Below are 20,745 nucleotides of genomic sequence, written 5' to 3' on the forward strand. Positions count from 1 at the left end.
GGTTTCTGCTGCCCAGGGTGGTTTTGTCCAACTGGAAATCATTCACTGCCCTCCCTTTGTTCTTGGAGTGGCTCTAAAAACCCTCCTTTGTTTTCCAGAGATGCCTGTCATCTACTGATAAAAGCTGACAGGGATAATTGTGCTTTTCTGGAAGTCCTTCCAAGAATCAGAGTGCATGGGGACAGTTCCTGCAGGCCCAGGGGGAGCTGTGCAGAGCTGAACTGTGCAGAAATGTGCAGAACTGAGCACTCAGAGCCCTGCCCCTCTGGTCACCAGGCTGGCTTTCTCTGGGGAACCAGTAACAGGTTGTTCATTAAGTAATTTGTGTAATGCTTGACTGAAAAGCAGTGTACATTTGCAGGCCTAAAATCACATGCAGGCGTGGAATCCCATCCAGAATCAGCACAATAGTATATTTAGTCTTCAGCTGCAGAGAACTGCAGAGAACATTTCCTGAGCCTCTCAGTCCATCAGTCATGTTTGTTCAAATAAAGCAGTGAGTTTGTTTCCCTGCTAGTTACTGACCCCAAAGTCATGAGTAAGGGATCCTGAATAATGTGTAAAGGCTGTAACTGGTTCAGAAAACCTTTAATTGGCTAATTAAAAAGGGTCCTATAAGGGACTGCAGAGAATCACCCAAAATGTTCCTAATGCAGCCTGACATTTTGATTTCCCCCAGTTTGAAGCAGGACTCTTGGTATGATGGCAGTTTGGGTTAGGAAGGGTAGAATTACTTTCTTCCAACAACTCATTCATTCCCCCAAAGAGTGCTGACACAATCAGATCTCTCATCGGGGTTTAATGCTAAGTCTCATAGCCCTGAAGCAGCACAAAAATCTCTATTTCCTGAACATTTCACTGACCTGTGGTGTTAAAGACTTGCCAACTAAGACAAACCATTAAATGAGCAGGGAACCACAACAGTAAAAATACTGCATGAGGCAGCTGTGGCTGGTAAGACCTCAGGGTCTAAATCCAGGAATATTTTATCATCCTGAGTGCAACTGCTGCCCTTTCCAGAGGCAGGGCTTGGATTCCCTGTGGTGGAGGCACAGCTTGAAAGGCACCACACACACAGACCTGGCCCTGGACTCCTCAGTGATCCTTACAGCTTTCTGTCCTGTCCGAGGTGGAGGCAGCTTGAACTCTATGCAATCAGCAGCTATCTGCACTTGTAGACTTTGGATTAAATTATTAATCGAGCTGGGTTTAGTCTGCTGTGTTTCCAAGCAGGAGCTGTTTGTCCCATTGTGGTGTGACTGAACTATGGGGTAATTCAGGCAGAAGGGATCTCTGGAGGGTTGAGCACAGCCTCCTGCTCAGAGCTAAACATTTCTGGTGCCCGGGCATCACCTGGGTTCCAGGGAAGGGCCTTTGGTGTGGCAGGTTTTGCCCTGGGGCTGTGCTCCACTGTCACATCAGCCTTAGGATTTTTAGTACATCCTTACTATAAGAATCCTGATTTTGTTGAGGATTTTCTCCAAGCCCCCACTTTAATTTCCTCCTAAAAATTTTTGCATTTACGCACATTGTAAAGGTGATAAATGTGTTGACAGTTTGGTGCAGGTTTTCTCTATTCAGAATTTCCTGAAATGATCCTGGGACTTCTCAGTTTATTCCTCCTGCTCTTCATTAGCTCCCAGGGTGTGCATAACCAAAAGCTTTCTTTTCATTACCAGGAAAAAGAACAGGTTAAAGCAGAGAGAGAGAGAGACTTGTGAATGCAGTTGTATTTTTCATTTTCCTCACAGCCTCCCTCATCCTCCTGCCAAAAGCTCCCCATAATGTGCACATCCAGAGCAGTTAAAGGAAAAGCAAATATTGATTGTCTCGAGCTGAAGTGAAGCAGTGAGACAGATGGAGCCACATCATCATATTGAATATAAAGGTCAGGGAGTGAACTGCAGAGTGCTTAAATCCAACAGGGCTCAAAGAACAGGAATTGCTGCTGCTGACAGATTTGTTAGAAACCTGTTTAGCTGCCACAAATATGGAATATATCCAAACAGAAGCATCTATCATTGTTGGAATGATAACCCCAAATACATTTATTTCTTGTTTGCTTTTTCTCATTCTTACTTTTGACCCACACAGACTTTGGACTCAGCCTGAACATCATTTGATTTTTATGGTTGGCTTCATTAGCTTTTAGTGCAATTTCAGTGGCTCAGTTACTAAATCAAATCCCCTGTGGTTGTGGTTGCATGTGTTCCACAGGCTCCTTGGATGTGGCACATGACTTGGGGGCCCGTTTCTACTTTAGTTTATGCATTTTGGACCAACAAATCCTTTTGATTTCCACCTTCTTTGTGAAGTTAGTGCTGTTGTATCTGCACAGCCTGTTTGAATTTAGCAGTACAGAAACAAAGATGAAAACATTCTGCCTGGAGCAAAAGCAGTGTCAAATATTCCTTCTTGGCTGTCCTTGTCAGGACATCTTCATGTGGCATTGCTGAGACAGCTCCCATGTGTGTCTCTGTCAGAGCTCTCCCTTTATGATGGATTCTCTTGTTTCCTTTTCCTTCCTCTTTTCCTCACAGAACTCTAAAAAATTATCCTTTGGGATGTTTAGGATTGTGGGGAGGTTCCTCACACACTGTGATGGTTTCTTTTCTCAGAGCTCACCTAGAGGAGGAATCTCCCCTTAGAGCATTTCCTACCTCATAGTGAGACAAGGATTTGCTGGATTAACCCCCCCAGTATTTTGGCTCCCCCTTCCCTGTTCCTGTCTCAAGAGCAGCAAGGAGTTGGCTGCATTAACAGGGCTACAGATGGAATATGGCAGTGGCCAGAGTGGAGGCTGATGTTGAATGACATTAACCATGGAATGTTTTCCATGCCTTTGCAGCAGTCCCTGGGCTGTGCAGTGACACACGGCTCTGCTGAGGCCATCCCAGACCCAGCAGCCGCTCAGCCCCAGGCTAGAAAAGAACAACTCACGGGAGGGAACTTCAAAAAAGAGAAAGAAAATTCAGAGTTTTTCAGTGTTCCCTCCTTGCAGCTGGAAGCCTGGGATCTCCTGATGGGGCCACACTCCCAACTCTTTGGGATCTCCTGATGGAGCCACATTTCCAACTCTTTGGGATCTCCTGATGGGGCCACACTCCCAACTCTTTGGGATCTCCTGATGGGGCCACACTCCCAACTCTTTGGGATCTCCTGATGGGGCCACATTTCCAACTCTTTGGGATCTCCTGATGGAGCCACACTCCCAACTCTTTGGGATCTCCTGATGGGGCCACACTCCCCACTCTTTGGGATCTCATGATGGGGCCACACTTGCACTCTTTGGGATCTCCTGATGGGGCCACACTCCCAACTCTTTGGGATCTCCTGATGGGGCCACACTCCCAACTCTTTGGGATCTCCTGATGGAGCCACACTCCCAACTCTTTGGGATCTCCTGATGGGGCCACACTCCCAGCTCTTTGGGATCTCATGATGGGGCCACACTCCCAACTCTTTGGGATCTCCTGATGGGGCCACACTCCCAACTCTTTGGGATCTCCTGATGGGGCCACATTTCCAACTCTTTGGGATCTCATGATGGGGCCACACTTGCACTCTTTGGGATCTCCTGATGGGGCCACACTCCCAGCTGTTCCTAGCTGTGTCCATGGCCCAGGGAGGGTTGGGTGAGGGAGCCCAGCAGGGTCCTGGTGCCCCGTGCCCCACAGCAGCCCCAGGAGCCCACCCCAAGGGAGGGATGAGAGCTGTGAGCTCCAGGACAAGCTGCCTGTGCCCAGTGGGTGTGAGCAGAGCTGTCCAGGTGTGGGACAGGTGAGGTTCTGTCCTAGAAGGGACCCTGGGGCTGTGTCCTGGCCACAGCTGGGAAGAGGCTGCCCCAGAGCCTGGCACATCTGTCAGCTCATTGTCTGGGCCCAGCACAGAACAAAGAGCAAACAACAGAAGAAATGCAAAATGCATTTAAAAATACTCTTTCATTTCCCTTTTTGCCAGAAGCAGAAGTGCTTAAATAACAGAGGACAAAAGCAGCTCTTGCAGAACTTCCAAGAGTTGGGAAAAATAAAAAGCTCTGTGAGAAGGACTGGGTTTAGGAGATTTTCCCCCTTGTCCTGCCCTTTTGGGGAACCCCAAAGCAGGCAGAGCTGCTCCCCTAAAGCAGACAGCAGCTCCTGGCTGCAGCATTCCCAGTCCATCAGGTCATTGGGATATGTGTCCTCTGGCCAGTTTAAAAGCAAGCTTTCAGAAAGGTACGAAGCAATTTTTTTCCCTCCCATCAGTACTTTTCTTCTGCAAATTGCTTGGCTAAAAGCTCAATGGAATATGAAAATCAAAGGGATAAAGATTAAAATCTAACAAAAATAAAGAAGGAAAGCACTGCAAAAAATGTTTCTATATTTAAGGAATATTTGTAACCAGAGGAAGCACCCAGTCTGTGAATGAATGTCCTGTCACTGCTGACACACTCTTGCAGCACAGGGGTTACTGTGGTGCTGCTCCATACAGGGGGATCACATTTTATTTTCTCTCTAATGTAATTTTGTGTAACTCAGGATGGAGATGAGCTGCATGGATGCAATAATTAAGGGCAGCAGAGCTTGCAGGGGTTCAGGGCAGAGGAGTGCTTTTGCACCAAGTACAGTGAATATCTGGTGCTTTACCACGGCTTTAGGGCTGTCGGGGCATTCTGTGGGAGTCCAAGTGGTCTTGGCTCAAAGCAGCAGAGTTTGCTGAGCTGCTGACCCAGTGTGACCATTCACAAGTTGTGTGACCTTCTGGTGCCCTCCACCAGTCAGGCTGGCTGGACTCAGGCCTGGTCAAAAGCAGATGTTGCACCTGTGCTAAATATTTAATTCCTCAGTTTGGCTAATTTCTACATAAACATTGAACTTTAATATGTATGTGAGCTCTTTCCTGGTGAGAGAAGTGTTCAGTGATGTGTTTCAATGAAATGCTGCTGCTTTCAGTTAGGACTGGGAAGGTGCTTGAAATTAAGTCCATTTTGAGAGCTTTGCTAACTTAATGCCCTTGATTTGTCTCTCTCTTTTTTTTTTTAATAAGTTCTTTGATTTAAAAAAACCAAAACAACACAGTGAGGTTAATGTTGTGATATTCTTGTAGATGGGCAGCAGATCTGGGAAATGGAGGCAACAGTGGACAAAGACAAGAGCCAGCCTGTGAGTATGAAACACAAGGGCCATGTCCTCTCCAGCTTGTGTTCAAGGGGAGCTCCCAAAGAGCAGAGCAGGAGCAGAAAGAGCAGCAATGCCACGATGACCAAGTGCCAGATGCTGCAGCAGTGCATGTGCTGCAGGAAGGATTGATTCCTGCAGCAGAGCCACCCCCAGGGGAGTCCCTGCTGGATTCTGCCCTGCACACCCACAGTGCCAGCCCAGGCTCTGCAGGATGCTGCCCCCGGGCCAGCCCTGGCTGCTGTGTCCAAACCCAGGGTTTGTCCTGCAGGATTTCCAGTGCTCTTTGGAGGGAAGGAGCCCCTCTGTTCCCTTGGCTTGCTTGGGCAGGCAGAGCTCTCAGGAGCCAGCAGTGACTCTGCCATGGGCCATGGTGCCCCAGGAGGCAGCAGGGTCTGCCTGTGGATAAATCCAAAGCCTACAGAATAATTGAGTTACTCTGACAAAAAGAGAGAATTCTGCAGTGCACACTCCTTTATCAGGCACTGTGGGATTAGCAGAGCTTCTGCATTTGTCACCATTTCGTGTTTTATTTGTAGCTGAGACTTCTCTCCAGGTTCAGGAGGGATACAGTCCATAGAAACCAACTTGTCAGTGCCAAAAAGCTGCTGGTCTTTCACCATCTGCCCCTTTTTTCTCTTCTTTATAGGGATGAACAGGGAGGTTCCTCTTGTCATGGCTGGAGGTGTAGCAAGGGCAGCTGCACTGCAGCCCCTGGCCAGCCTCAGGTGCTGATCCCTTGCTGTCCCCTGTGTCATTTCTTTCAGAGCATGCTTTTTGTGGAGATTCCTGAGTACAGGAACAAGCACATCCGCACAGCCGTGAAGGTGAATTTCTATGTCATCAATGGCAAAAGGAAAAGAAGCCAACCCCAGCATTTCACCTATCACCCAGGTAATTCTCAGGGACAGAGCTACTTGTTATCCAAGTTCATGAGCAGGGTTTGATTTTCTGCTCTGTTGTTTTCTTGCCATTCTTTGAGGATCTAAATGTTGCTAATTCAATTCAGCCCTCAGCAGCTGCTTGGTTTAAAGGATGCCTGTGATTTATGATCAGGAATTTCCATCAGTTTGGGGTGTCAGTGATCTGTTATTCTGGCAGTGGGCTGATGCTGCCCCATTCACTTGGTGGGAGTTTGCCAAGAGCCTCAGTGGGAACAGGCTCAGTCTGGGACGTGGTGTGACCCTCTGAAAACCATGAGTGTTGCCTTCTCTGACGTGTCCAGCAATAAGAAAACATCAGATCTGGGAAAGGGCTTGGGATGGAGGAAGGCAAGCAATATATATTCTTCAGAGTGAGGCTAGCTGGGAAAAATATGAATGCTTTTGTGATGTTCTTCCTCTGGGGGATTGGTGAGCCATGTCACAATAAATGCAGCAGGATTACTAATGAGATTCCCAGAATTTCTCAGCTTTGGCTGGGGGGAAATTATTGTGAGAAAACCAGAGTATTGTGTTTGTGGAAAGCAGAAAGCATAAAATAACAGCACCAGATTTTATGCAAGCTTCAAATGATGTCTTTATTTGACTGGTCTCTAAGGAAAGGCAAACATTCATTCAGACTCTTATTTTGGTCTCCTCCAGCCTGAAAATCTCTGGTCCTCTCCCTGAATTCATGAACTCTATTGGGTATCACCAATGTGAAGGGTTTGTTCAGTTGCTAAATTGTTCTGCTCTGGAACAGTATTGAGAAGCACACTTCCATCTCAATATAAAACCTAAAATACACAACTTAGGAGAAGGAAGCTTTACTTCCAGACAGGAATTTTGCATGACCACTGCATGGTGGTGGTGTGGTGTTTCTGTATTGAGTTTTGGGGAAGATTTGACCAAAAAATCATCGGAAATGTAGAGGACCATCATTTACCCCACCAGGATTCATACAATCCTTACTAAATGATGGTCTTTTAAAAGATGGTGTCAGACAGGTCTTCAGCTCTCAGCACTGAGGGAACTTTGTGCAGCAGAGACAAAAGCTCTAGAATATTCAGCTCTGCCTTTGGTCACTGGTTAGATGTTGGACAGAAAGATGGGCAGTTGTTTATGTCCTGGGATTTCTATTGATTCGGTCTCCTTTGAGATGGAAGTACTGCATGAAACACCTATCTATGACTTCTTATTTTGTCTGTGTTCCAGAATGGCCCTTAAATGAATTAAAACAGGAGCTGAAGTGTTGAATTTTTCAGCTTTAGCAATTTGTGCTTCATTAGTGCATTTACGAATTTTCAAGAACCTCTTAGCACAGAGTGCTTTGAAGAATCTTTGCAGTGGTTGCATGTGGGTGATTTATTAAACTCAGTGCTTGTGACATATGAATTTAGACACACAAATCTTGTAGAAGGCTTAAATCTCTTATTGCTTCAAGGAAAACCTCTCTGTTTCTCCTCAGCTCGTTACAAATAACGTCCTTTGCATGCTTTATTCTAGTACCATCAATCAAAACAGAGCCCATTGATGACTATGATCCAGCCCTAATCTGCAGTCCAGTGCACAGTGCTCTGGGGACAGTAACACAGCCTTACTATTCACAGCACACACTGGCCACCGAGTCCCCCTCCTGCCTCGTGGCCACCATGGCTCCTTGCCAGCAGCTGCGCTCAGGCCTCTCCTCTCCCGACTCGCGGTACCAGCAGCAGAACCCGGCTGTCATTTACCAGAGGAGCAAGAGCCTGAGCCCCAGCCAGCTGGGCTACCAGCAGCCCGGCCTGATGGCCACGCCAGCTGCCCTTGGGGACGGGCACAGGTCCGTGCTGGTGCACGCCGGCTCCCCAGCCCAGAGCGCGGCCGTGCTGCAGCACTCCCCGGGCCACCAGCAGTCCTCTCCTGTCATCCACTACTCTCCAACCAGCCAGCAGCTGAGGTGTGGCAGCCACCAGGAGTTCCAGCACATCATGTGCTGTGAGAATTTCACGGGCAGCGTGTCGAGGTCCAGCCAGCCCCAGGGCAGCCAGGCGCAGAGGCTGAGTCCCAGCTCGTACCCCACAGTGATCCAGCAGCAGGCGGCCCCGGGCACCAGGGCAGCCAAGAACGGGCCCCCAGGCACCGAGCACAAGGACGTGCTGCCAGCAGGAGTCACCATCAAGCAGGAGCAGAACCTGGACCAGGCCTACCTGGACGATGGTGAGTGCTGTGCCCCTCTCAGGGCTGCTTTGTTGGAGGGAGGGGCTGAGGTTAGAGGTCCCAGTGCTCCTGTTGCACGCTGTGGATGTTGGTGGCTGTGGACATTTGCTGTGCTTTCAGGCTGGATTGGGTCGCTCATTAGGTGCATTGTTGGTTGATGGCAAAGCACTTTGGCCACTCACCCACAGGACCCCTCTGCTTGCTCTGTGCCACGTTGAGCTGGTCCCATTTTGTCTCCCTTTGCCAAAGGGTCCATTGCCAGTTTGGAAAATGGCGGATCTGAAATTACTTCTTCATTATTTTATTATATTTTTTCATATCAGGGCAAAGTCCACTTTGTAAAAATGCTCTTGTACATTTTGTACCAAAAAAAAAGCCCATTGAGCAATCTATCAAGGCCTGTAATGAATGGGGTAGTGCTGCAGGCAAAACCATTGCAGATGTTCTAGATGAACAGTGGGACATTGATAAGTTAAACAATGCTGTTCCTTTGTTGTGAGCCAGCTGATTTAGCCTTTAGGAATGAATATAAGTTAGAGTAAAGCTTTCTTTGAACATATCCTGCTTATTCTTAGGTAGGCAGCCATTGGCAGTCTGGTTGATTGGTTCTTTTATTAAAGCATGTTTCTGGCAGGAGGAAATCAATGCAAAATTAATAGTGCAGCTGGACATGGCAATCACAGAGAGCAGCAGCAAACCCAACATTGATTTTGGTGGGAGCAGCAGTGAGGCTGCTGGAACTATTGCTGCAAATGCAGGATGTTCCTGTGCAGGAAGTACAGACCTGGCTGTCACAAATGGTAGGTCTGCTCCCCTCTCAGTGCAGGCAGTGGCAGCTGGATCTCCTGCGTGTGCACCAGGATGTGCTCCAAGCACTCAACAGTTTGGGATTTTTACTGCACTTACCTGGAGTAATTGTGAAGTTGTGCCCGTGAAAGTTTTGCTTTCCTCAGCTTGGGTCCTGGGTGCTCTGTTTCGTGTGCAGCCTTCACTGCTGGGTCTGTGGGCAGGGGTTGGATGGTTTCCTCTGTTACTGTGTTTGCAGAGCGGGTGATGCAGCTTTGGTGCCATCGCAGTAAAATCTGGAGAGTTTTTACTGCTTCCCTTCTCTGAGCAGGAGATTCAGGAGATTCATTTAACTTGGGACATTTACTTTTCATTCAGGGACTCGGGCATAATAACGAGGCAAGAGAATATTTTTGACAGGAGAACAAAGCTCTGTTGTTTAGGGTGTTTTTAAGATGAGAAGCTGAGAGATTCTTCCACATTTCCAAGAATACTTGGTACTCACCTTGTAAAAGAAAGAAAAGAGATTGCTTTTACTTCAAGATTCTATCTTCAAAGTCAAGCCACAGTCCACTTAAAAGAACTCCTAAGATAGACTGCCAAGTTAATTTTGCTGAGTTTTGCATCAGGCCAGTGACACCCAAGGGCAGCACAGCTCACCCAGAATGCACTCAGCCCCCCTGCTAAGGGAGCCATTAGGAGAACTGCAGCAATTAATAATGAAATCCCAGGCTTCTCCTTGGCTGCCTGCATCATCTTCAATTGATTTCAGCTAGGGATTGCTTTATCAATCATGCCACCCAAGTCAGGCCAGGCAGGATGGGCCACATGCAGTCTCTTTACTGACCTCAGTGAGTTTATATCAGCTGGAAGTGTGACTTGGAGAATTGTGATTTACTTTAGGGCTTTGCAAAGCATTTCATTCTGAAATGTTCAGGACTTGAATTGAAAAGCCACATTGTTTGCTGCTGGGGAAAAGTGACTCAGAACATAACAAAAGCCATGTTTTTCCTGACTAGAAAGTTTGGGTTTGTGCTTTATGGTATTAAAAGAAAGCAAACCCAAAGGATTATGGAGGCTTTGCCCTTAAATCCCCTTTATCCAGAGAGCTCTTGTGAGATAAAGTGAGCTGTGAGGTCTTGCAGTGATTTCCACGGACAGACACGGAGCTGGTGCTGGCCCAGGCAGGCTTGGCATGAGCCAAGTGCTGCTGCTGCTGCTGCCCAGGCTCTTGGGCAATCACTGCTGCTGCCTCTCACTTCCCTCTGCTCTTCCTCCCTTCCCCCATCTTCCTCCTGCCCCTGCCTTGTTCTCCTTTCTCCAGAGTTCTGCTGACATCCAGCTTTCGGCTCTTTGTTCTGGTGCCTCCTCTCCGCAGCCCTTGCCCGCTGCCTTGGTGGTTAACCCACAGCCTCAGTGTTCTGGGCTTTGTTTCTGTCCTGAGCTTTGTGGAGTGGCCTGGGCATGGCCCACGCTGGCAGTTCCTCATTCCTGGAGCTGGTGCCTCTCAGGGTGGGCACGCTGAGGGTGCTGGGGCTGTCCTGGCCGTGCCCAGAGCAGAGCTGGCACCACTGTCCTTTCTCTGCACCTCTCTCAGCCCTCTGAACTCACTGCTGGCAGCACCCCTCATTGTTGTCTTCTCTTCCCTGCTGTAAAAAGAGGTGATTTGTCCTTCCTGAGAGCATGGCTTGGTTTTGCTCAGAGCCTTCACTGCTCCACAGGGCACAAAGCACTGGGAATTCAGCACATTTAACCTGCTTTGGAATGGTGAGAGCTGCTCTCCCCTCTGCAGGAGGACTCCAGGCCTGGGGGCTCTCGAGGTTGAGTGCAGCCAGACCAGCCTGGAGCCCAAGGCAGGTGATGGCAAGGATTTACCATCCTCTCAGATGGGCTTTGCATGTGCCAGGAGTGCCTGGTGCCCAGCTGGTGCCCTCCCCAGCCCCCTGGGGACCACTTCAGCAGAGCTGTAGCTGGTTCCTGGCCCTGCTGCAGATGTGCAGAGATGCCTCTTGCTTTCTGGAAGGAGACTCTGGCCCCTCTTCTCCTCTTTCTGTGCAGCCTCAGCCCAGCCCAGGCTGCGGTGCCTCCTGCAGCCTCCCAGCCCTGCCCTCCCAGCCAGGGTGACAAAACAGGCTTGCAGGAGGGAAGGCTCCACTCCCCAGTCACAGAGGGTGGATTTGGATGTGCACCCATCAGGGACTGATGCAAGTTCAGCGTTTCCACACAGGACTGCCTTCACACACATACCCCTCCATATTTCTCTGTAAAATAGATATATCTGTAACTTTCTGATAGCAAATACTGGGAAGGGTCCCCAGAGGAGGGGGCTGTTCATGAAAAAGTGACAGGGAAACCTTTGTTACACACCTCTGCCTCAGAGATTCACTACTGTGGATTCCCTGGGGAGTGAGGATTGTGGCAGGAGTGTCCCTGAGGGCCAGGAGACCCTTGGGGATGCATCAGGTGTCCAGGCTAGTGCTGGCAAGCAGGGACCAGCCTCAAATGCAAGTGAAAGCCATGGGGTGACAGAGTCATAAGCTCCTTTCAGCCGAGGCCTCATCTTAATATTGTTCATAACCAAACCGCCCATGATGGTAAAAGTTACCCAAACAACCACATCAGTATGTTGACAAATAGAATGTAGTTCCTGCAGCGCCCTCAGAGCACTGAGATTAACTCTTTAAAGCACAAACCCAGCCCAAAATGTAGTTCTTTGCAGCACTGTCTGCAATCCCCTGGTGGGGCAGGGTCGAGGGGGTGACCCAGGGCTGGGGCACTGCCTGTGCTCCTCCTGCAGAGCCAGTTCCCCCTCTGGGACTCAGACACGAGGCTCAATTCCACACACAGATCATGGCCGTGTAGCTTGAGTGTTATCAGCTTGCCTGCCTTAGATTGAGATCTTTGCAAAGAAAAATGATTGTCATAATTCAAATAGTAACCGCCTAACCACATCTGACACTCCCAAGTCTGCTGGATACAGCAGCTGTCAATTATTTTTGGTGCACAGTGATGTCCTCTGGGGAGGAGAGGAGCAAGGCAGATGCTGTGTAGTGGTTTATCAGGCTGCTGATCAGCAGAGATGTTTTATAGTGAGCTCAGGTATTTCGCAGAAAACTCGAGACACGTCAGATATTTCTTTAGAAAGCGGCTGTGCAGGATGTGCAGTGTGGTCCTCACACCACCCAGCTCTTCAGATCCCCTCCATGACAAGCTGTGTGTTCAGTGTGCAGTTTTGCTCATCCAGTACTACTCAGAGTGTGTTACATTTCATCCATGCATTTCCTTCCTGTGTTCTTTCATTCAGTAACAAGAAAACCCTCAGTCTGTCCCCCCAGTACCGTGACATGAAATTCACATTCAGCAGGAAGCTTTCTTTTCTGGCCAGCTCTGTTCTCTCTGGGCAGGGAGTGCCTGCAGCAAACCCTGTCAGAGCCCAGAGTGCTGCTGCAGGGCAGAGCTCCCTGTGCCAGCCAGCCCTGGCGGCTCTGGCCCGTCCTGAGCATCCTGCTGGCCCTGCCCTGCCCCTGGATGCAGGGGTGGCACAGGCACCTCTGGCAGCTGGGGCTTCCAGAGAGAGCCCCCCTGAGCTCTGGGGCTGCTCTGGCAGGGCCAGGGTCCTGCCTGCCTGAGAGCAGCTGCTTTTCTCTCCAAACACTGTCTTGAGCCCGTGCACAGCACAGAGGTTGGTGGCTCTAGGGGCAGATTTTCGGTTGGTTTGAAGTTGTTTCCATCTCGTGTCCGTGCAGAGTCAAGTAGCAAGACAGGGCAGAGGGGAATGTTCTTGTTTGCTGGCATTTTAGACAGGGTGAATTTGAGTCCTGCAAATGGGCTGGGGTTCAGTTTCGAGCAACAATTTGCATCTAAAAAAGCCATGCTCTGTTTTTAATTAGAACTCCTTTTCATAGAAGGTGTGGTCACTTCTGCTCAGGCAGAGTTTGACTAAGAGTGAAGCCTGTATATTCTCCAAAGCATTTTGCTCAAACACTCTAGCAAATCTATGTATTCATTAGGCTCATTCCTGAAGCTCTGACTCACATTATTACAGATTTTCTGTTCTCTGCTGGGACCTTGCAGCACTCCCTCAGTACACTGCAGCTTTATTTTTGGATCACTACTCTTGTGGGTTTGTGTTAGGATCTCCATGCCCTGTCCTGTGCCTTGCTTTTCTAGAGGCAGTGTAAAAAGAGGAAAAGCCATCGTTCTGCTCCCAAAACCCTCAAGTCTGGCAGGAAGTAGAAGGATCAGTCTGGTAGGAGGAAGGTCTGGGTTCAGTCTGAGCTTGGTCTTTCAGCAAAGTATTCAACGTCCCTGCACTTCAGTTTACCTTTATTAAAAAATACCTTATCCTTCCTTCTTGTACAGTTAAGAATTAATTAATTTCTGTTTGTTACACACACGTGGATTCTCAGAAAAAAACCTACACTTGCATACCTGAATATGAATTAAGTATTTGTATTGTTATAGCAGTCTCCATCTGCTCTTCACCTCTAGCAAAAATTCAGTGTTTAAAAGTTCAGACAAATCCAGCCCCATTTGGAGACTGCCCTTTCCCCAGCAGCCTCAAAGCATGCAAACCAAAACAAAGCGAGAAAAAGAAAAACCCTTACATCCCAAATCAGCAGTAGAGGAAGGAAGAAAATGAACGGAGTGATTAAAACCATCGTTCCACTGGCACCTCTTTGTTCTGGAGCGCAGGAATCTTTAATTGGTGCAGGCAGTGCCCACAGGCAGTTGTGTGACAAAGCGTTTCCTGTGGAGCACACAGGAACATGCAGAGCCCACGAGGAGCCCAGGGCTGCACGGGGCCACTGCTGCCTCCTCCCTGGGCAGCAGAGCCCAGCTCAGGGGACTGAGGTGCAAGGCACGTCCCCCTTTGAAGGCTGGCTCTTATCAGCTGAAAGCACTCAGCTTTTGGGAGGCATCAGGCCATTTGCAATGATAGTTTTGAAATACTGGCAAAGAGTTACTTGAAAAAAAGAGCTTGTTCGTGCAGTTGGGAATTGAAAGCTTCTAAACCACAATAAAGTCCTTTCCCAGACTTGTTGTCCATTTAGTCCAAGCTCGTGGCATTCCTTAGACAGTCTGAATCACAGGCAGCAGACAGCTCTTACAAAGGAGACCATAGACACCCATCTGTTGGGAGGCATCTGCCAAAATAGACCATACATTTACTTTTATTCCTTCAATCCACTTTCAATTTAAAGGGATAATAGCAATAACATTTTTCACTCCAGTGCAAGGAAATGGTAATGAATTAAAATTATTCCACAGCAGAAGGAGGCAGACAGGCTTGTCCCCAGCTCTCACAGATGGGTGAAGCAGGATCAGAGCTTTTGAAGGACTTGGCTCCAGCTGAGGCAAGAAGTCAGAGTGAAGCTGTGGCTTTCCTGGAGAATCCCAGACTTCCAGGTGCCCCCAGGTGTGCAGGAGCTGGAGCAGCACTGGCTGTGCTGTGGGTGGTTAAATCACGTTGCACTGACGGGAGGAACTGGCAGAGCTCCTGCCTCCTTTCTCTCCTGTCGTGCTGTACCTGTCAGAGAGCTGGAGGTGCTTCCAGCAGTGAGCATTGCTGGCAGGTCTCTGGCACTGGGGTCAGCCTGCCAGAAGCATTCTCATTGCTTGGGGATGAATCTGGAGACTGAGCAAAGCTGTTGTGTGAGCAAGTGCAGGTGTGAGGAAAAGGGATCTTCCTACAAGCTGGGAAAACTCTGGGTGCCTCTCACAGAAATTCTGTCAAAATCGTAACAGTTTTAACAGCAGGTTTTAAAAATGGGGACTTTGGTGATGAGAGGTGTGCAGCTAGAAAATGGTTTATAACAAAACCATGTGAAGTTGGAAAGGGGATGAACTCATTCTAGTGCTGAATTCTCCATTTTGCATTGAACCAGAGAAATGCTCTCTGCAAACCTCGAGCAGGGCTTGTGTTACACTCCAGCAGCTCACCACAGAGCTGGGCTGGTTAAGGTGGTTGGGATTTTTTGTTTTTTAATTTTATTTTGCTAACACAGCTATTCTGGTGAAAACACAGCTCTGCTGGTGTCAAAGCCTGGGATCAGCAGAGTCAGGGAACAGCAGCAGCTCCCTCCCTGCAGGGGTTTGTGCTGGGGTGGCTGTGCAGGGGCAGGGGGTTGTTCCTGCTCAGCTCGGGTAGCTGATAGAGCCAATGTGAACATATGGGGAAATAGAAGGGATTTTTATGTGACAGTCATTGCAGAGCTCAGCCTGCTTGGTCTGTTGAGTACCTCAGGATGAATCCCAGTAACTCCCAGCACAGGTGAAGCACTGAGCTGGGCTCATGTCCAGGAGCAGGCTTTGCTGAGGGACCTTGTACCTGCAGCAAGGGGGTGTTTGCCCTCACAAATAGGGAAAATCCTAAAATCCTTTTAGCTCCCCTTCAGAATGAGCATGATGTAATTGAATATTAATCAGTGAACAAGCTCACATCCACATGGCAGCTCCAGGCTCTTGCTAATTCTTTGCAAATTTCATTGCATTTTTGGAATATTAATGGCAATTTACAAGTCCCTGTGCAGGTGACTTTTCTTACTGATCTTTTCAGGTCCTATCCGAGGAAAAAACCAAAATGTTAAAAATACAAGTGGCATGTTTTGGGCTTTCAAAATTGAGACAGACAAAACTGATGCAACTTTGGGGCGGGAGGTTGATTGCATGATTGAAAAACCAGTCTCATGATTGTTGGAGGCCTGACTCATGAGCCCTGAACGCCTGGGTTTGGCATTGCTGCTCCTCACAGCTTCATTTGCTACAAACTGAGTTCGTGCTAGGAATGCACAGAGGTGGGGAAAGGTCTTTTCTCCCCTTAAAGCTCGATGTAAGAATTGGGAGGATTCAGCTCCTCCTGCAATGGCTCTTGAAAAGGACTCGAGTCCTTTTTGAGCTGCACTTTGAAATGCTGGGAGCAGCTGCAGAGCCTTGCTGCTCAGAAAAGTTTGGAAAACATCTGCACTTTTTTTTAACTGTTGTGAAATAAAATGCTTGGCAAGAATAACCATCTTAAAGATCTACAATCTTTTTATGGTGCAAACTGAAAGGCAGTTATAAACTCTTCTACTGTAGAAAAATGCCTGGATTCTCAGCATTACTTGCACAAGCAGAATTTCTCAGCTCAGGTCTGCTCCTGCCAGGGACCAGGGATAGTTGGTGGGGCACTTTTTGTCTGTATAAACCTCTTGTCTCACAAGAATGGGGACCTAGAATTTATTAGCTTAAAATCTGGGGGTTTTCCACCTGTTTTTCATAGTTATAAATAATAATGTAATTTATTTATAATTACCCATACCTCTAGAAATATAAGGATAATTTATAATATGTATTTATTGATAAATCTCTGGCCATTTTTAAATTAAGAAAATGAGGATGAATCATCTGAATTTCCCATCTGAGTTAGTTTTCTTGGGAGAACTCAGAGCAGTGAGAGCTGCTTTTCTGCCCAGCAGAAGCTGGGATGGCCTTACACTGCCCAACCCTTTTATTGCTGTTTCCTCACCAGTTCCAAGGGAGTTCTGTGCTCACATTTGGATGCAGTGAGTGCTTAGAGGCATTTTTAAAGCAAATGTACAAGACAATCCTGCACTGGCTGTGCGAGGTGCTCCATGACCTCATAGGTGACTGCAGCTCCTGTGATGTGAAAAGCAAGCAGCACATCCCTGGCTGTGCCAGGGGAGAGTCAGGGATGGGGGAAGAGCAAATACTTGGGACCATAAAACTCCCTGCAGCACTTCAGCTGCTGGTTTGGATTTTGAGGCAGGTGCTGGCTTTCACACTCTCACTCTGTAATGCAGCTTTTTCTGTGTTTACCAAGAAGAAACCTAAAATGTATAAGCGATGCAGTTGTGTCTGAATCATCACTGAGTCCCCATGCTTCAGTTTTGCAAGCACAGAAATCTGGGCATGCATCCAGCTGGGGATTTCACAGATGACTCCTCGCTCTAAGAGGGGTCTGTGCAAAAACCTGAAATCCAAGGATTCCCAATTTTGCAAGCATTCGTATCCTCCAGTTTGTGTGCACATCTCCAAGGGATGCTGCAGTCTGTTTGGAATTAAAACTCTGATCCCTACAAATTTGCATGACTAATGGTCTGCAAATGACTGAGAACTTGGTCTGAGTTGGATTTAGCCAGTGTTAGGTACAGAAGAGTTAAATCTTCAGCTACTGTTAACTGGAGTCAAAGCACTGAGGATCACAGAGCTTCACCACGAGCAGCTCCTGGTGACCCAGTGACAAACAAGGCTGACGCTCCTCATCTTCTGACACGTTCTCCTAATCCACACAGTTCCCATTTTAATCAAGCCATGTCCTTTTGTGGATTTTTAGTTTGGAAACTTTGCACTCCAAAGCATAGACTAACCTCTGCCTTCAGCTGAACAAACACTGCTTCTTTAGAGTGAGATTGCAATTTAGATGTAGTGAGAAAAGGGTTGTTGACTTCTGCCTGTGGATGTTGGGGTGCTAGGCTTGCACCTGAGGGGGAATTTTTCCACGAGGATAATTGTGGATAACTGTGCTCTGCATGAAGCTGAGACCCTGCACAAGCTGTGGGGTGATGTCCCTGCAAAGTGCCAGCAGCGTGGTCCTTCCTCAGTGGTGACTTGCTCTGACTCTCTGCAAGGAGGGCAAAGGCAGCAGTAAATTAGAGAAGTGTGAGTTTGCAGTCATTCCCTGTGATCAGCTCTGCCAGGGCAGTCTAGTCAAAGGTTCCCAAATTGTGGTGTGGTGTGGTTTGGTTTGGTTTCTTAATGATGAATGACTTCATCAGCCCTGAATGAATGGAGTCAAATGTAGGACAAATAGTGAGACACAGGAATGACTCCTGTGACATTTGCAATGGATGGCTGCTGGTTTATTTAGGTGGTTTCTCAGTTTCTTTGGAAAGAGTGAGAGTGCCTAAAAGAAGGGGGAACCACTTCATAAGTATGGGGGTCAGTGGTGAACGTACTGTGACAGTTGAAGCTCCCGGGGCTCAGCATCTGTCATTGTGAGCAGCTCTTTGCTGAGGTCTGGGTTCCAGAGACTCCACAGCCACGGGGCCACAGGCCTGGCTGCTGGAGCAGGCATTGCATTCCCTCTGGGGTCAGATCCCTCCCAGTGCTGGGCCTTCATCAGCTGCTTGTGGGCTTCTAGTTCTGCCCCTGGTCACCAGCAGAGGAATCTGAGCTTAGGACTCAGGGAAGTGCCCCAGTTCAAGTCACTGCAGATGAAGTCATTCTAATTCTGTGCAAATGATGTTTGCAAAGGCTGGAAATAGTCTGGACACACCAGGCATCAGGCAGATCCAGGCTTAAATCAGGACTGAGGCAAACATGAGGGGAACTTTTAGCAGCTGCATTTTTTAATTGTAGTTTGGGTGTGTATCTTTCTTCCTTAAAATTGCATTACATTTTCTCTTATCTGATTTCTCCTGCGCCCTTGTTTGTTTGCTTTGAGTGGGGTGCTGTCTCTTTCCTTGGAAAGGAGTCCAAGATTGCAGCATCCAGCAGGTAGACCCTGATTTTCAGCTAGGTAGGCTGGGTTACATGAGGGCTTTTCTGAGGCCATCCTGCAGCTTCATACCCGAAAATAACTTAGTAGTGTTGTAAGAGATATTTCCTTTTTTTAAAAATGCCATTGATCTTTATACAAATTTTTCTTCAGGACAATTTTTATAGGCTATTATTAAAACACAAAACTAGTGCTTATGTCTGTTTTAGAAATTAGTATCTCTGGCCCTTTGTTTTGTTCTTGGTTACACTTCTTAGCTCTTCAAAACCAATGTAAATTTTAGATCAAGATTATGGCTTCAGAGAATTTCAGGCTGTTCAGATAACAGTCTTGGTTTAGATGCAGCACTGAATGCTCCTCCAGTCTGTCGTGCAGAAACACATCTCTGCTTTCAGAGCCTGCTGCTGAGCACGTGTGTGTGTGCAGGGGCTGGAGGGAGCCTCTCCCACGGGGACACTGCAGTGCAGCCCTTGGGGCCAGAACCTGGCAAATGATCCAGCCCTTGCTGCCAGAGAGGCTGCAGCGATGCCTTGGTCTCAGAGTCTGTGTGAGCAGCACCGGGCACTGGTGTCCTCCTGAGTGAGCACACCCTGCTGCCTGGGGTTTGTTCCCCACCTGCGTGCAGTGCCCGAGCTCAGGCTGGCAGGATGGGAGCCTGCAGGATGAGGGGTAGCACAGGGCAGCCTGCCCAGCCCCTGAGTGCCACAGAGCCTTTGGGGATAGCACAGGGCAGCCTGCACAGTCCCTGAGTGCCACACCTGAGTGCCACAGAGCCTTTGGGGATAGCACAGGGCAGCCTGCACAGCCCCTGAGTGCCACACCTGAGTGCCACAGGGCACAGCCTCTGGGGATAGCACAGGGCAGCCTGCACAGCCCCTGAGTGCCACAGAGCCTCTGGGGATAGCACAGGGCAGCCTGCACAGCCCCTGAGTGCCACACCTGAGTGCCACAGAGCCTCTGGGGATAGCACAGGGCAGCCTGCACAGCCCCTGAGTGCCACAGAGCCTCTGGGGATAGCACAGGGCAGCCTGCACAGCCCCTGAGTGCCACAGAGCCTTTGGGGATAGCACAGGCAGCCTGCACAGCCCCTGAGTGCCACAGAGCCTCTGGGGATAGCACAGGGCAGCTTGCACAGCCCCTGAGTGCCACACCTGAGTGCCACAGAGCCTTTGGGGATAGCACAGGACAGCCTGCACAGCCCCTGAGTGCCACAGAGCCTTTGGGGATAGCACAGGGCAGCTTGCACAGCCCTTGAGTGCCACAGAGCCTTTGGGGTTAGCACAGGGCAGCCTGCACAGCCCCTGAGTGCCACAGAGCCTTTGGGGATAGCACAAGGCAGCCTGCCCAGCCCCTGAGTGCCACACCTGAGTGCCACAGAGCCTCTGGGGATAGCACAGGGCAGCCTGCACAGCCCCTGAGTGCCACAGAGCCTCTGGGGTTAGCACAGGGCAGCCTGCACAGCCCCTGAGTGCCACAGGGCACAGCCTCTGGGGATAGCACAGGGCAGCCTGCACAGCCCCTGAGTGCCACACCTGAGTGCCACAGGGCGCAGCCTCTGGGGTCTCTCCCACCACCCCTCGGATGCTCGGTTATCTGGGGAGCCCCTGTCTGTGGCACGGAGGCAGAAATGCTTTGGCAGGGCAAGAAGTGAGGAAATGAATTTTCTTGTCTTTGAAACAGCGTGGCCATCCCGCCTGGACAGCTCGAATTTGTTGTGATAGCAAAACAAGTTCTATGGAAACCATTGTGAGCCCCGAGCGAGGCTGCCCAGGAGAGTTGGGGAAAGCCGCTTTTGTTTGTTGTGCTTGGCATCGCTCTGCTCTGGATGAAGATGCTTTAATTTTGTGGGGAGACCCAAGAGAGCATTCCTCTTTTTCCATAGCAGAGAGCCTTCCAAGCTGGCATAAGCGTCCCCTCTTTCCAGCTGCTCCTTTCCAAACACACTGTGCCTCCTAAAGATAGTCTGTACAGTGGCTGGGGCCGGTGGAAAACATGAAGCCTGCATGGATTAGCCCAGGAATTCATTTGGGCTGACGAATTGGGTTTCCCTCTATAAACAGCAGTAGTGTTTTCATCTTCTGGACAGCACAGCCAGCTTCACGTCCTCCTGCTCCTCGCCCAGCCCTCTGCCCGTGTCCAGCCCAGCTGAGAGCACAGCAAGGCCTCTGCTGGGGGATGGAAAACA

General features: G+C 49.0%; 1 protein-coding gene across 1 annotated transcript in view; it reads left to right on the top strand.

Moving 5' to 3' along the window:
* The window catches only part of NFATC2 (nuclear factor of activated T cells 2), a 73,116-nt gene that overhangs the window by 38,350 nt on the left and 14,021 nt on the right, over positions 1-20,745 (top strand). The window contains exons 7-9 of the mRNA XM_066561587.1: positions 5,086-5,141; positions 5,924-6,050; positions 7,583-8,275. Coding sequence (XP_066417684.1) covers positions 5,086-5,141; positions 5,924-6,050; positions 7,583-8,275 — 876 coding nt within the window. The remainder of the gene's footprint in view (positions 1-5,085; positions 5,142-5,923; positions 6,051-7,582; positions 8,276-20,745) is intronic.

Source organism: Molothrus aeneus, chromosome 17 (genome assembly GCF_037042795.1).
Source record: "Molothrus aeneus isolate 106 chromosome 17, BPBGC_Maene_1.0, whole genome shotgun sequence".
Taxonomy (NCBI): Eukaryota; Metazoa; Chordata; class Aves; order Passeriformes; family Icteridae; genus Molothrus; species Molothrus aeneus.